General features: G+C 37.9%; 1 protein-coding gene across 2 annotated transcripts in view; it reads right to left on the bottom strand.

Annotated features, from left to right (window-relative positions):
- Nucleotides 1–3207: 3207 nt before the first annotated feature.
- LOC132822919 (beta-1,4-galactosyltransferase 5-like) overlaps nucleotides 3208–17317 on the bottom strand; it is a 91856-nt gene continuing 77746 nt past the window's right edge. For both annotated transcript variants that reach the window (XM_060836325.1, XM_060836326.1), the window contains exons 7-9: nucleotides 16827–16949; nucleotides 8836–8937; nucleotides 3208–6259 (exon numbers count right to left, since the gene is read on the bottom strand). In XM_060836325.1, coding sequence (XP_060692308.1) covers nucleotides 6112–6259; nucleotides 8836–8937; nucleotides 16827–16949 — 373 coding nt within the window. In that variant the 3' untranslated portion in view covers nucleotides 3208–6111. The remainder of the gene's footprint in view (nucleotides 6260–8835; nucleotides 8938–16826; nucleotides 16950–17317) is intronic.

The following is a 17317-nucleotide window of genomic DNA, read 5'->3' as shown; positions in this document are numbered from 1 at the left end:
GTTTGCACGTTCTCCCCGTGTCTGCGTGGGTTTCCTTCAGGTGCTCCGGTTTCCTCCCACAGTCCAAAGATGTGCGGGTCAGGTGAATTGGCTATGCTAAATTGCCCGTAGTGTTAGGTAAGGGGTAAATGTAGGGATAGGGGTGTGGGTGGGTTGCGCTTCGACGGGTCGGTGTGGACTTGTTAGGCCGAAGGGCCTGTTTCCACACTGTAAGTAATCTAATCTAATCTAAAATGGGCCACTTTGTATAATTCTGTTGGTATTTTCTAAGTCAACATAGACTTATGAAATGAAGAGTGCATTTAACAAACTTACTAAATGTTTTTTGAGCATGTAAATACAAGAATAGATAAGGGAGAATGATTCAATGAGGTGCAGTGGATTTTCAGAAAACTTATGATAAAAGTCCCACAGAAGAGGTTAAGTACAAATTCAAAGCATATGAGACTATTGGCATAGATTGTGGAATGTTTAGTAGGCAGGAAACAATAGGAATAAATGAGTCATTTCTGGAGCAGGATACCGTAGAGAATTGTGCTTGGGGTTCAGCTGTTCAATGTCAATGATTTAGATGAGAGAATTAAAATAATAATATTTTCAAGTCAATCCAAAACTGGCTGGAATTGAGTTTTGGGATGGCAAGCAGTGCATAGAGTGCGAAAAGGCTTCAGGTGATTTAGACAAGTAGAGTAAGTAGGCAAATACATTTCATATATAGTATTGCATGGCTAGGTGTGAAGTTATCCACCTCATGGCAAATACAGAATGGCAAACATTATTTCAATGGTGTCAGATTGGAAAATATTGACTTCCAAAGGGATCTGGGTGTGCTTGTACATCAATCACTGAACGCAAGGTGGTGCAACAAGCAGCTGGAGGGGCAAGGCCAAGTTGGCCTTCATTGCAAGGCTGAGCACAAGAGCAAAGAAGTCTTACTGCGACTGTATTGGGTCTTGGGGAGACACAATCTGGACAACATGCACAGACTGGTCATCTTACCGAAAGAAACACACATTTGTTGTGGAGGGACTACAGCACAGATTCACTAGTCTAAATTTTGGGATGACAGGTTTGATAATTGTAGTGTTGATAAATCCCTAGTACTTGATAATCGATCTGGAGAGAGAGATAAGGTCAAACGGACCTAGTAATCACTGGAGTTCAGATGAGAGGGGATCACAGTGCAAGACGTAAAATTCTAAAAGGCTGGTCAGATTGGATGCAGGGCAGATGTTTTGCCTGGGAGAAAGTGAGGACCGCAGATGCTGGAGTATCAGAGTCAAGAATGTGGTGCTGGCAAAACATAGCCTGTCAGGCAGCATCCAAGGAGCAGGAGGATTAATATTTTGAGCATGAAGAAGAGCTTATGCTCGAAACATTGATTCTCCTGCTCCTCAAATGCTGCCTGACCGGCTGTGCTTTACCAGCACCACACTCTCAACTCTGATGTTTTGCCTGACCAGGTGACCAGAACAAGGAACATTCACTCAGGGGGTGATGAAACAGTGGTCGACCACAGAAGGTTGGTCATACCAAGTCTCAAAATACTTAAGACATATAGATTTGCAGGAGATGAAAAGTATCAAGAGGTCTGGGGGAAGAGCATATGAATATGGTACTGAGATAAAAGGATGAGCAATGACTATGCTGAATGGCATGAAGGCTTGATGGACCAAATGACTTATTCTTGCTCCTATTTACTCTGCTTTTTGGTCAACTTCTTTGAACGAATCTTCCAATTCTGCTCACTTCACAGAACTTTCCCCCTTTTGAAGTAGTTATCCCATATATTTAGCACTGTAAGGTTACTGCAAATGATTTTTTAAAAAATTCATTCACAGGATGTAAGCATTGCTAGCTAAGCCAACATTTGTAAATTACCCTGGGGGGGCAATTTTAAATATTGGAGTCACATGTGGGTCGGTTAAAAGGCAGTAATGAACCACCCACCCCAAGATGTTGACGATGGTCATTACTAGACATTCAATCCCAGAGTTTTCCTTTAGTGAATTCAAATTCCACCATCTATCATAGCAGGATGCAAACTCATGTCCCCACACCATTACATCGGTCTGTGGTTTGATAGTCCAGCAATAACATCCACTAGGCCATCATGCTTCCACACTCTCATTTCCACCCCCCACCTTCCTCAAAAAAAAGTGCAATACACTGAAACTGGTTTATGTGAATCAAGAAGTCCTTATCTCTATGTTCAGTGATGAATATCATTAAGTAGTGAGATGCTAAAATTAACATGGATGTATTCTGGAATTGATAAAACTAGATTAAATACATTCTTGGATAACCCTTTACAGTCAGTGAGCGGGCCCAGTGCAGACTCATGGTGGTGGTGGAGAGTTTGGGTTACTGGCAGCTTCTGTATTAACAAATCGGCCCTGCAGCAGAGGTGAATTTGGGTTGCCAGCAGTATCTGCTTGCAGCACAGTTTCAGGGAGGCGGTACCAGAGGCCATTTGGGCCCAGTATGAGATCCTGCGGCATTGGCAGCAGCTGCAATAGCGAGGTGGACCTGAAATGGACGCTCGGCAGGAGAGTTTGGGCCAATGCAGTACCCCAGGAGGATCAGTGGTGTCTGTATTGGTGAGATCCAGTGATGAATAGGTGGCAAGGGCCAGTGGAGGCAAGAATCCACCATGGAATGGCAACTTCTATTCCTGCCATGGCCACATGGCAAAGGGGACATGTGCCTAGGCACCAGGCCCATGATGGAGCACTTGACAAGAGGACTGTAAAGTTAAATGTTTCTTGTTCTGTCTTTACACTTGATGTTTTGGTTTATTTTTCTGCGTTTTACAATGATGCCGGAGAGTGCCATTCCATACCCTACCCACTCCCACTGTATTTTGCTACAAAATGTGTGACAAATAAATCAAATCTGTAACAAAATATTGGTGGGCATCACTTTAAAGCAAATATTCTGATCACACTGCTGGCACTGGCATTGGACAACAATGAATGAATTGTGAAAGTAGGGATTGAGTGGGAGGAGATTGTTTGTCAGAGAATCCAAACATTCATTCATGTTGTACAAAATCATCCTGGTTTGGTCAAAGTACATTTTGTGCACAGATTTTATTCCAGTTCAATCTCTTCACAAGAACATTGTAAGTTATTTATTTTGAATTGCCTCAAATAATGAATGATCTAATGTTTATGAAATATTTGTGAGCTACACATCAACTCATGGTGTCTTTCATTTTTTATTGAAAAATTCATCCATAACTTAATACAAAAATGTATAACAAATGATCAAAGGCATGAAATAAGGGACAAAAGGCTTTGAGGTGAGAACTCTAATACTTTCCGATGCTTTTCAGTGCACAGGTCTAGGACTTTGCTGATCTGGCCAATTCTACTTGGAAACATGCAAAAACTAGACCATACAACAAAAAGTTAAACAGGCACCATAGTTTAACAATGCATGCCAACATTTGAGAAAAGGGGTTGGTATTTTCAAGAGTTTTCTTGCCCATCTTTCTGTACAGTATAATATTGAAAGTTTGATAGATTTCTATTTCCTTGCCCATTTACCAACTTCTTTGCATGCAATTTGGGTCATGTGCAGACACATTGTGGGTCTTGTGTACAACATGGTCAAAAGCAACTAAAATCAGAAATACCTATTAATTGCATTACATGAACATGCTTATGAAATGGGCAAAGAATTTACCAAGTAGGTATGTTGAATATTTAGAAGGAAAAGAAATGTTCTGAATAGATTTAACTTGACACTAGAAGTTAAAATGGGAACATAACAATCAACAGAATTTTGGAATTTGTACTGTACTGCCTTACAGCTGCTTTCCAATTCTTAAACTGTGATGTTTTTCAAAATGTGTTCTATAATATGTTGGAGCATGCATATCTCAATTTTCTCATCTACACAATTACACAAAAGAGAAATTGTTTAGAAAAAAATCAGCAAAACATGAACAGTACATATTTAAGTGCTTCATCAAAGCCATTTGAGAGAGTGTGCGCTTGTGCGTGTGTATGTGGAGGAGGAAGGATAAAAGGAGAGAAGAAAAGACACAACATAGGCTTACATATAGCTATAATCAAAACAAATACAATTACATGTTTATTTCTGTATTAAAGCAATACCAGTTTCAGAAATAGCAACAACAAGTTACCATTTTAAACCACTACCACCGACAGCTGAAAATGAAACAAATTAGCATTCTCTTTATTGCTATACACTCTGACCGCATCATACACAGTATTCTGGATAATATATGCAATACTTTTTTGTGAAACACCAGCTTTAAAATACTAACAAAAACTAAATAAGGCTAACAGCCTTTCAAGGACAAATATGTCTAGGAGAATGAAATTCTTTGCCTTCAACCTTTTTTAAACAAAAATAGGATCAACAGAGTCCAAAATAGGAATTTTATTGTGTGTTCTACTAGCAGCGTGGCAAAAAAAAAAGGCAAATTTCATCCCCAGATGTCCTCTCATATTGACTGATCATGACCTTGCAACAAAAGCTTTCATCTCTATACACTTGGGCTGTTCCTCATTGCAAATAGCAGGGCCTGTATCATGACATCACCATTCATTGGTGGATGGGATCATAGACTCAAAAGGTGTAAACCAAAGATTGATACAAAAAAAAACATACATATATACATATACATATATATATATCTCCACTTCTTTTGCTATAATTTTTTTTCTTTTCCCCATCTCCTCCTGGCACATAGAACACTAGACCTACAACAGTTGTGTTAAAGCTATACAGGCAGCCTCATCATGTATCGAATTAGTCCTAGTCAAAAACCCCGCAGAAGCTTGTGTTTAGCTTCTTGTCCTATTGTTATCATGTGCAGTGAACTGCTACAACATCTAATACTAGAAACCATTTTTATTCAAACAATGGACATTAGCACCTAGTCAATAAGTTGACCTTTTACAAATGTTCACAAATATGATTGGCATATGAGCAAAGGAACTCACCAATTCAGGCAGATAAGCTCAAAGTATTAGCTAAGTGCTTGGACTAAAAAACGTCAGTTGGATTCCTCAAGTTCAGAACATTAAAGACACACAAACTCAGCAGTTTCAAAATTTCTGGAAGTTGCCATAAACCAAATTCATAATAATGGAAAATTGCTTCCTACATTTCTGCTATACTTTGTTAATTAAAATGTCATAGTATATTGGCACAAATTTACTTTTTAAAATGCTGATTATTCATTATAATCGTTTACATTTGAGTTAAGTCAAACAACTGCAGTTTGTTGCTTTAATGGAGGCATGTACAAGGATGCCAAATTTTCTAGGAACAATCCATGAATTTCAGCAGCATGAGAGTGTAGCAGTAAAGAGGATTGAAATAGAACACCCATTAAGTTAAATATTCAGGAACACATACGAATCTATTCACCTCACATTTAAAATTAAAGGGGATTATATTCAGTGTGTTCTGTGCCATACACATACAACAGTGTCAGACTTATATTGTTGACCTGAACATGTAAACCTTGTGGTTCAGTAGACTATAAATAAAAAAATATCTGGCAATTCACAGCTTATTTACAAAACAAAAGCATCATCCACTAGAAGTGCATTAACAATTGCTAGTGAATAAAAACAAGGTAATTGTATGCTTTCAATTTAATATTTGATCACAAGGTGATTGGAAAGGAAACCGTTCACTTCATTCTTCTTGGCATCCTAAATCAAAATATGGTTTAGGAGTTTCCAAGTAGCTCTGCAGTCTTGGAATTCAGGTTGATTCTTTGCCCAGATACTGTTCAGTGGATTCTTCAGTTTGTGTTTCCTTCTTGATTAATGATGTACTATTATCCAATTGGAAAAGCGGGAAGAGGTCACAATGAAGAAGTTCTCCATACAATGATTTTTTCAGGCCTGGTTTTCTCATTCACCAGCACTGCTGCATAGTCACTGATCAATATTCAATCTGGTGTCAAATAATCAAATCAACTGCTAGCCAATTCCTCATGACTACGTAAAGGAACTTCTGTGTTGTCTCACTGTAGATTTTTTTTAAACCAGGTTTACAAGTCCATCAATTTTTCTGAGCAAGCAACCCTAACCCTCACTAAACTGTTGTGCCCATTTTACATTAATAGTGTCTCACTGGAGCCAGCTCCGGTGTCAAGTTTACAGTTATATTTTTAAACAAGGCTTCAACTGTAATATTTGGAAAGTACTTCAAGTTTTGCAGGCCATCAAGTTTTTGCCTTTCTTTAGAATGTCTCAATAAAGCATATCTGTAATCAAAATAAAAACACATTTCAGTGAAATAGTTTATTGAGGACGCTTTCATGTCAAAATAATCAAATAACCAAATAACAATTTAACAAATACTGCTTGAATTTGTAGACAACAACAAACAGAGAGCTTCAATTTTTCAAAATTATTAGCTTCAACAAAAAGTGTAAATATTGTACTAATCGAGTTAGTACCACAACAGATTGAAGTATAGCTGAATTAATATATTAGTGACTCAAAAATAAAACAAATCTATTTTTAGTCCAAATAGTTTTACATTCTTCGATCTTGGTTTGTTACTTATACAATGAAGGGTCAGAATGTGTCAAGAGATCAATGGTTCAGTGGCATTCTTAAAAGGTTTACAGGAACATAGAAACAGGAGTAGATCATTTACCCTAGCAAGCCTGCTCCACCATGTTAGGGCATGGCAGATCATCTGTTCAATGCCATTTTACCACACTGTCTCCATATTCCTTAACATCATTAATCGCCAGAAATTTATGCTTGAACCTGCTCAATGATTGAGCTTCCACAACCCTCTGGGTTAATGAATTCCAGAGATTGTTCAAGTTTGTAGCATTCTCCCCAACACCATCTTGTATAAAAAGTTTAGTTTTATGAAATCTGTACTGAAGACATTTTTTACAATTTCAGATGTTAAGTGATATTCAAATAAACATTTCACAAAACGGAGAAACAGAAACTCAAAAGCCATATTTGAACATTTGCATTTTACTCAGTTATGCTTTATATTTGTAAGTTAAATGGACAATTGGGGAGGGTTTTTTTTGGTGTTATAGTTTCCTTAAATGATTAAGGAGCTATAAAATGTACACTAGCCTAGACTTTGCAACAGCAACATATTGAACACGTCAGTGCCATCATCAAACTGCACAAGCATCAACAGTACCTTTAGGAATCTGCTTTGTGCAGAGTAACGTAGAAATGTACAAAGTTGTAGTCCAAGATCTATGCTTCTGCAAAAATTAGTTTTTGGAGTCTACTCCAAAATTGATACTTCCATTTCTAGCTCTCTTCAATCATTTATCATTCCATCAAAACAATTTACATTAAAACATGTAGGATCAAGTATGTTTAAAATTTTCTGATTTTTTTCTGTCTGAGACTAGTTTATGTGATTGGCTACTTACACTTTATATACTGATCTCACTGCCATTATAATCTCATTATGTGGGGGCCAGATTTAAAATCTGGTTAGGCAAGGGAATTAGTTACATTTTATGAACAGTTCCTGTACAGTCAACAGGAAGTGCCACTATTTTACTGGTGATGGCAAAATCTAGCATACAATCTTCAAAAAGTCAGATAGAAAAGATGAATAAATAAGTAATTATTCCATGTAAGGTAGTAACTTTATTTATGAGACTTGGAGTTAGTTAATATTGGTACTTAAAGCACCAATTGCACATGTTCAGTGAAACTCACACAGTGACAGCCATCAGACTGCATATCAAGGCAGAGATGCTTAGTTAGACTGGAACAAGGTCAGCTAGGTGGACCTCAAAATAGGAGTTCTCTGATTGGGGCTATAAACCTGGTCCAATTAAGGAGCCTGGGCTGACAGCTATAAATAGAAATGCCAGGGGTTCTGTTCACTCTAGACGCTGGCTCTGAGCTAGCTTGGTCAGTGTCATGCACTGTGCACATATAAAAGGGTGACATAGTGATGGGATACTGACCTTCATTAACTTATTTCAGATGAACCACCTGAAATCAATTTTGGAAACAGTGCTTGGTCAGAGGATACCCAGAGATGTGTTTTCTTAATTAAGAAAATTCTAACAACTGTGTTGGATTCACATTTCACACATCTGAGAAAATCTCCTTTCTGAAACTTCATCCACAATGATTAGATAAATACTTAGATCAGTTTGTTAGTACACTGCCAATTTAATTTAATGGTCAAAAGCAACACAGCTGTTGCACTCCAGACCTGAAAGCACATATTTAAGCTTTGAATTCTAATATAGGCTTTTGCACTTTGACAAATACTTTTCTGTGGATTTTGAAAATAAAAAAATTAGAATAATCTACAAAAAGGTATATTTTTTATACAAAAAAGTCAGTCTCAGTGCAAATTTTCCTTTCAGCAAGGGCTTTGCTTCTATTTGCTATCTGCAATGGTTTGGATTGGTTTTTCATTTGTTTCCTACATTTTAATACTCCTAACCTTTGGAATTTGCTTGAATAAAATGTTGAAAGATAGGGCCAGGTTGAATACATGTGCTTACATGAGTGGACAGTAATTTATTAATGCATGGGGTAAAAGGACTCAAATGGAAGGTTTTAAAGCCAACTTACACACTGGATACTTTTATAATGCTGAATGGTATGTGTCGGAGCATGAAGAGCACCATTACGACAATAGCGAGTCTAATCTTTTAGAGCTATATATACACACATGGCAGAAATTCCAGTAAGAATTTCCACCTTGCCAAATACCTATTTTAGCTAATTTTATAAATTAGCATATGCTATTTTGTCTTATATTACTTCTTCAGAATCTAAATCCATCAGTATAATAAGATATAATATGAAGCGTCCTACTCACCTTCCCAAGAACTGCACTTCCCCTCGATGGTGATGAGGAACTGATTTGTATTTTCCTAAATCACCCCCTGGTCTTGTTACTGTAAGTCCAGCAAACTGAACCCTGAAAACAGCCAAACAGATTCTTTAATAAGTGTTCTTAGTTCAATCAAAACACTTGAACATTTTACACTTACTTTGAAGCAAATAGAGTTTCAAGTCAAACGGTTGGACCAAAGGGTCTGTATCCATGCAGTACATCTGTATGACTCGAAGTGTTGAGAAGAATTTCAACAGCAAACACAGCTGCTACTTGAATTTGACAAAGTGATCAGCAAGTACAGTTCAAAAAAAACGTCTAGAAGATTACTCACCTGAGGTAGCAGCACCCATTGCTTTTCAATTTAAATTATCCTCCATTTACCCCATTTTTTTTGAGAGAGGGGCAGAACAAAGAATAACTCAAGAAACTTGTCATAATAACAAATCTTACTAATTAACCTAGTGTGATTCAGTCTTTGGACTGTATACAGTATTGCCATCAAAAAACTTACACCATTTTTTAAATTAAGAAGCAAAGTAATCCAAACAAAAGCTGTACAAATGAATCTACTTTCTCTTTAAAAGAATACAGAATTCAGTGCATCAATGCTAACAAATATTCAATAACAAAATGTGTAAATCAAACTTGTCTCAAAAAGACAAATGAAAAGTATTTTATGGCAATTCCCATAATTTAGAACCTCAAAGCAAGAGCCAAAATTAAATCCATGTCTAGGTTCAAGGTAATTTAGCAGTAATCACGCAGTAACAGCTATAATCCTGAAAGGTTTTCAAGTTAATTCCCAACAAGAGATCAATCTTGACTATTTAAAGATTTATTCAATAATGACATTAGTAGGGTTCAGTGCCTACGTAAGGTTTTCACCATTCTTCAACTCGGGTGAAACATTCACGTCTCAGGGTATTTATTCTTCATCTGGCTTCCCCTCTTGTATTTGGGGATGATCTTTTAGCTCTGACATAACACCATTCCACCACACCTTATCTGGATGACATTCTATTGGAGATCAAATCAGCTTTACAACATCTCTCCCTTGCCAACTGCAGCAGAAAAAAAATACATTCAACAATTTCCAAGGAAAAGCAACTGAACTTTGCAAGTTCCAACATCAGACTGCGAATGCTGGAAATTGAAACTATATCATTCTGTAGTTACTCATCAGGATTGCCACCATCTGAACAGATCAAACACCAGTGACCCAAGAAAGACATTCCAGCAAAATATCTAAACTTGACCACTGGGTAATGTAAGTATACCTTGTTCTCTCTAAGCTTACTGAAGAGCTTCAATAAATTGATAATCATGTAAATGTAAGCATGCAACACTTATAACATGTAGCAACACTGCAGCAGTAACTAGTGCCTTTATCTTCAGGGCTACTATATTAAAATTAAAACTATAAATTTTCCTAATTGAAATAAAATGGAGTCTACTATTCCACAAATCTTATAGTACTGGGGAAAGGTATATCATTGACTTGCATTTTGTAGAATTTGCTCATATTCCTGGGATAGTTTCAAAGCTTCATGGCCTATTGGGTGCTATTAATTTGAAAAAGATCAGTATATGTTTAAACTTGGCACAAAGAAAGACATTTTATTTTCCTCTCTGCAATCTATGTTAGAATAGGCAACATAAAAGCAGGGAAGTTGTTTCCATTGACAGGTGAAACTAGAACTAGGGAGAACAGCCTCAAAATAAGGGGGAACAGATTTAGGAATGAGTTGAGGAGGAACTTCTTCACCCAAAGGGTTACGAATCTGTGGAATTCCTTGTCCAGTAAAACACTTGAGGCTACCTCGTTGAATGTTTTTAAGACAGAGATTACTTCCAATAAAGGAGGTAAGGGCTATAGTGAGTAGGTGGGTAAGTGGAGCTGAGTCAATGAAAAGATCAGCCATGATCTTATTGAATGGCAGAGCAGGCTCAAAAGGGGCCACATGGCCTACTCCTGTTCCTAGCTCTTATGTTCTCACATTATTTTCTTATGACCACCTCACTCTCAATTCGGTTTGAATCAGTTTTCATTTATCCTCCCACACTTCCAAACAAACTCAATACCCAAAAAATCCAACTGTAGTGAAGCTATTATCTATTCCTGACAATAGAGTAGGAAACTGAACAGAAGAATGGCTGTGACCAGAAAAAGTTCTGGATTGATAACATCAGATGAGCCAAACTTAGACGAGCCTCTCATATGGCAGTGAGGAATGCAGATACTGGAGATCAGAGTCGAGAGAGTGGTGCTGGAAAAAGCATAGCAGGTCAGGCAGCATTCGAGGAGCAGGAGATTTTTAACAGCAGAGGTTCTTTGCAGTTCTGAGAGTATGTGGCCCCCAGCTGAGGCAGGGCTGACTGTAGAGATTAGGTGGCGGCGCATGTCTGCAAGTGTAGAGCGGAGGATCCAATAGGAGAACTGTTTCTGGAGGCTTTGAACTTATGGCAGGTACTGGTTATCCTGTTCAGATCAAAATTGTGTTGGTTTGAATGTAGACTGGAGTCCATGCGATTGAAGGGCTTTTGCCCTAAACATAGATTCTCCTGGTCTTCGGATGCTGCCTGACCTGCTGTGCTTTTCCAGCACCACACACACTCAGCTCTCAAATTACAGTACCAATCAATTATCGCAGAGTTTGGCCACACTAAGGAATAAGATTGTAGACAAATCTAGAGCAGTAACTGCAAAATAGTTTCTCCAACTGGTAGGCACCAAGAGACATTCTTTGCATGAATGGAACTGGACTGTTTTACCATTTTTTGCCAGATTACTCTTTGGTGTTTAAAGCTGAAATGTATAATGCAAAAGCAACTGCTGTTGTCTAGACCAACATGGATGGAATTGAAAAGCTGCTTCTGATCAGATGGTCCAGGAAGCCACGGTCACAGTCACAAAGTAATGGAAAGACACAAGCCAATTTGTATGCTGCTTTAGAGACAGCCTGGATGACCTCCAGCATTTCTGAGCTGTAGATCAGGAAATTGGATAAAATGCATCAATGATAAAGGATAATTATCACCCCAGTGACCTGTTCATCCGCCAGGATAACAGAAACGCTCCAGGATTTCACACTGCAGCATGAAAACACAGAAAACGTGTTTGACTATCAATGGTGTATGGGTAGATGATGACTCAGTGGTATTATCACTCGACTATTAATCCAGAGATCCAAGTAATGCTCTGGGCCCTGGGTTTGAATCCTGCCACAGCAAATGATGGAACTTGAGTTCAACAATAATGCTGAAATAAGAGTCTGATGACAACAATGAAATATCAAGAACCCATCTGGTTCACAAATGTCCTTAAGAGAAGGTAACTGCCATCTTTACCTGGTCTGGCTTGCATTTGATTCCAGAACCACAGCAATATGGTTGACTCTTAACTCCCCTCTGGGAAGTTAGGGATGGGCAACAAATGCTGACCTAGCCAGCAATTACCTCATCCCTTGAACGAATATTAATAAAACCTTTCCAGCTTGCTATGCGGAAAAAGATTACTTTGCTTTTATAGTGCTAAGTTACAAGATTTTTTAAATACAGTTTACACTTTTACCAAGGTTAGATCATTGTAAGGAGTGAACAAATTTTAAAATAAAAATTTTTCCTTTTTTTGGGACACAATGTTTGTAGGCAACTCGTGTTCCATCGGGGTTGTAATGTTAAAAGATTAAATTCTACTGTCTCTCTGGACATTGATGTAATATTAAAGGGATAAACTGCACCGTCTTTGGATGGGGACGAAAGCCACGAAAGAATGTAAATGACTATCCATTGTAATTTACACTTCATTTAAACATTACTCCACTGCTATTGTCAAATTAAACTATCAATTCAATTTCTTCCATTGTCTGGGAAAATCACCAAGTTAGGAAACCATTTGCATAATGATTTCCCAGAATTAGAGCATTAGCATTATCTTTGAGGATGATCTCATCTTGCCACTGTTCCTGGGGTAGCATGTGACTGAGTGACTGGGGTTGTCGAGTCCCATGTGACTATGGGGGAGTGGTTAGAGCATCTGTAAGCATTGCCAACTGACCTCTACAAAGGGGATGCGATTTCTTTGTGGAGTGTCTCACTTTGACTCAACCTTGCACAGCTACAGAGGAGGTCAAAGGGGGCCACCTAGCTTGTACAAGCTTTCATAAACTTTAACGGTTTCCTTTGGTTCAGAGAGAGCTTTTTGCCACGACCCCGTAAGCTTTGCGAGGTGTGTGTTAAAGGTTCGTCCAGAAAGCCTGTACTGTACTGCGCTTAATAAATTTGGTTGCTTGCTCACAGAAGTTGGTGTGTTGCAGTTTGCATCAAGTGTGCAAAACCTCAGGAAAAGAACCTAACAGGGTTACCTCACCTATTACAATGTTGTCGACCAAGCTTTTCATCATCTTCACTTGTTCTAATACAGAATGTTGACGCAATAATTCAGAGTTACTGTTGAGAAACATCTTAGGATGTCTGACCAAATGTCGTATACAAATACCAATTGTTTCCCTTTCTGACTCCAAGCATTTCTTCAGCTAAACAACGGAAAGACTAAAGCTGTAGTTTCTACTCCAAACACTAAATTCTCATCACTGATTCTGCCCCTCTACACTTACCTCATGATAAACCAAACCAATCTATTCAAAGTTAATATCCCTTCAATTCTAAATAACCTGCAATAAATATTACTATGATCTCACTTTCATAACTTTCACATCCAGACCAGTCTAATACAAGGTACCCTACCTGGTCTGAGTGACTGAAGACATTTTCCATTTTAGTTTTATATAACTGATTCCAAATAAAGAAGGTGTGGTCCCATTTATAGATTCCTTGGTTGGAGTTAAAATAACAATGATACCTTTCAGAACCTGGTTTATTTCAATGAAACCTGCAATTCACTCATCCTCTCAGGGACTTGATTAATGATAGCTTCCTGCATTTTCTAGATGATTTGGGTCAGGCCTGCTAGCATGCATGTTCCCTCTGCCTTCTTCCTCCCACCTTCCTATCCCATTTGATAACTTCAAATCTGCTGGAGCGACATTTAGAGTCAAGGGAATTTCAGTCACAGCCACCTACATTCTGCTTCTTGTCTCTCTCGACTCTTTTTCGCTTGTTCTGTCTTCATCTCATCGAAATTACTTTTGCAAATTAAGCATTTAAATCAATCATTCCTCCTAATCCATTCAATTTGTCCTAGTATCAGTTTTTCTTTATGCTCTGTAAAGCACTAGGAATGATTTTCTATGTTAGCCGGTAGTATGCCAATTTAAGTAGTGTTGCTACCATTGATGCATTGCTCATCAACCAGATAGACTGTTTAAAAAAAGGTGGAGCGAATGAGAGATTATTTCCAGCTGGCTCATGATTCATGGCCTGTTTTAAGATTGTTCAATCAATCAGTCTGCATTTGTGCACAAAAATATATATTGATTTCAGACAACATCCAAAAACATTTAGAAGTTAAAGCCATGTGATCATTACAAGTAAGCAAGGACATCATGTGGTGTTATTATCTTTGCTTGCATAAGCTTGTGGAAATGAGGGCAAATTGAGTGCATCAGGAAAGTATTTACTTCAAGCTAAAATGCTTCATTGTAAAAGTGATAACTATTGCCTTTCATCCTCCCCATTTAGTAACCACCAATGTCATACTTGTAGCAGCTGATTGCAGCTGTAACAGACAAACATGCTTGTTAGTAAATTCTTTATTATCTTTATTAAAAGATTGACACCACACTTCCCAGATCTGGATGAATACTGCAAGGTGACAGTTCTGGGGAGGGGTGTTTGATGCAAAGGTAGGATTTGGATTGGGAATTAGTATTAACTACTGGATTTGCTTTGGTTTGCTTTGCTGGGGATTTTCTGGCATCTGCTACACTAGACATTCTAATGTCAGATGTTAATATTGGACAAGTCAGATCCCAGACTGAAGTCAGACTTGATAAATAAAAACAAAAACAAAACATGAATTGATGATGTGATCTTAAAAAGAAAAACAAGCACGTGATGCTGCAGATTTGGTTTAAGCATAAAAGCAAAAAGTATATTATGCAAAAGACAAAGATGAACTAGATTAAACTAACCTATTTAATACAGTATAACCTGAAAGATTTTAAACACAACAAAAATGCAATTACATCTATTGTAATGTCATCACTCTCTTGTGCTCAAATACCATAGTAAATCCTCTTCTCTATCAGATCTGTAGGTTTGACTTAATTGTTTCTTCCCATTCCCAGTCTGGAGAGTTTCAAACCTATTTATTGATATGTCACACAACACAAATTAAAATTTTCTTTACTTCAAACAACCTTTCAGAATTCTACTCAAAACACTTCTAGCCTGGAACTTTAATCAAAAATGTCTTCTGAGGTAACCTATTTCTCAACATTCTGAACTACTGTCTTTCTCTAGGAAAGAAAAACTTTCATAGATATAATTTCAACCAGGATTTATTTTTGCGATCTGAAACAAATAAGTTTTCAAACTAAGGGTTTTAGCTCCTTTAAGCAATGAAAAAATACATTCTTGATTCTAAATGAAAACAAGTGAAAATTCTTCAATTTTTAGTCTGTTCACTCATCAAATTCTCCCAATGATAACACACATCCAACAACATCCCAGAGATTTACACACTCAAGCTGTTGTTTAAAACAAAAACAAGACTCCAGAAATATTGACTGTTAATCAATAAAGCCCCTCATACACACAAGTTTTTAAAATTCATACATCATAAGAGCACCGTACAGGCTCCCCACCACGTTGTGCCAGCTTGTGAGACCAATCTAAAGCCCATCAAACCTACACTATTTCAATATCACCCATATGTTTATCCAATGACCATTTAAATGCCCTTAAATGTTGGCGAGTACACTGCTGTTGCAGTTAGGGTGTTCCATGCACTTACTATCTGAGTAAAGAACCTACCTCTGATATCTGTCCTATATCTATCACCCCTCAGTTTAAAGCGGTGTCTCATCATGCTAGTCATCACCATCTGAGGAAAGAGGTTCTCACTGTCCACTCTATCTGATCATCTTGTATGTCTCTAGTAAGTCACCTCTTAACCTTCTTCTCTCCAACAAAATCAGCTTCAAGTCCCTCACCTTTCCTCATGAAGACCTTCCCTCCAAACCAAGCAGCATTCTGGTAAATCTCTTCTGCACCCTTACCAATGCCTCCAGATCCTTCCCATAATATGGTGACAGAACTGTACACAATGCTCCAAGTGCAGCCACACCAGAGTTTTGTACAGCTGCAACATGACCTCATGCGCCAAAACTCAGTTCCTCAACCAGTAAATACTAACACACCATATACCTTTTCACCTGCCCTATAAACCTGGGTGACAACTTTCAGGGATTTGTGCATATGGACAATGAGATCTCTCTGCTTATCCATACTACCAAGAATCTCACTACCAGTCCAGTATTCTATATTCCTATTATTCCTTCCAAAGGAATCACCTCACATTTTTCCATTAAACTCCATTTGCCACTTCTTCACCCAGCTCTGCAGCTTATCTATGTCCCTCTGTAACCTGAAATATCCTTCCACACTGTCCACAACTACACCAACTTTACTGACATCCGCAAATTTACTAAGCCATCCTTCTACGCCCTCATCCAGGTCATTTGTAAAAATGTCAAACAGCAGTGGCCCCAAAACAGATCCTTGCGGAACACCACTAGTAACTGAACTCTAGGATGAACATTTCCCATCAACCACCACCCTGTCTTCTTGCAGCTAGCCCATTTCTGATTCAAACTTCTAAATCACCATCAATCCCGTGCGTCCAAATTTTCTGCAATAGCCTACCATGGGGAACCTTATCAAATGCTTTACTGAAATTACTTTTAACGTGGTATTGATTTGAATACATCCATCTATTTTAAACCAAAGTGCTTTGTGTGAATTGAATTCAGACATATAGCTACTTAAATATATCAAAACTAACCTACCTTTTCCAGAGATCATCATCTTCACCTCCCCAACCCCAAAATGCATTTGGGAAACCATTGATTTTCCTAAACTGTTCCACTGTTAATCCACTTACTCCGCCAAAAAATTCATCATAAGGAAGCCTGTCAAAAATAAAAGAAAACCTATAATAAACAATTAAAATATCTTTTAAATAATTCAATACTCACTTAAGTGCTATAAAAGGTTTAAAAGATGACAGATTTGGGTTGTAAATTTGCTCGCTGAGCTTTTAGTTTGTTCTCAGACATTTCGTTACCATACTAGATAAAATGATCAGTGAGCCTCTGCTGGTGTTTTGTCCCACTTTCTATTTATGGGTCTTGGATTGTTAAAGGTGGGTAATATCATGTCCAGATCTTTTTCTCAGAGGTTGATGATTAAACATCTGAAAACAAACCTACTAGCCCACAGTGAGCAAACGTACAACCCGAACCCCAACTTGAGCAACAAATCTTCTCGAAAGCTGCAA

This window comes from Hemiscyllium ocellatum, chromosome 15, assembly GCF_020745735.1.
Source record: "Hemiscyllium ocellatum isolate sHemOce1 chromosome 15, sHemOce1.pat.X.cur, whole genome shotgun sequence".
Classification (NCBI taxonomy): Eukaryota; Metazoa; Chordata; class Chondrichthyes; order Orectolobiformes; family Hemiscylliidae; genus Hemiscyllium; species Hemiscyllium ocellatum.
This window is presented reverse-complemented; position numbering and strand designations above follow the sequence as displayed.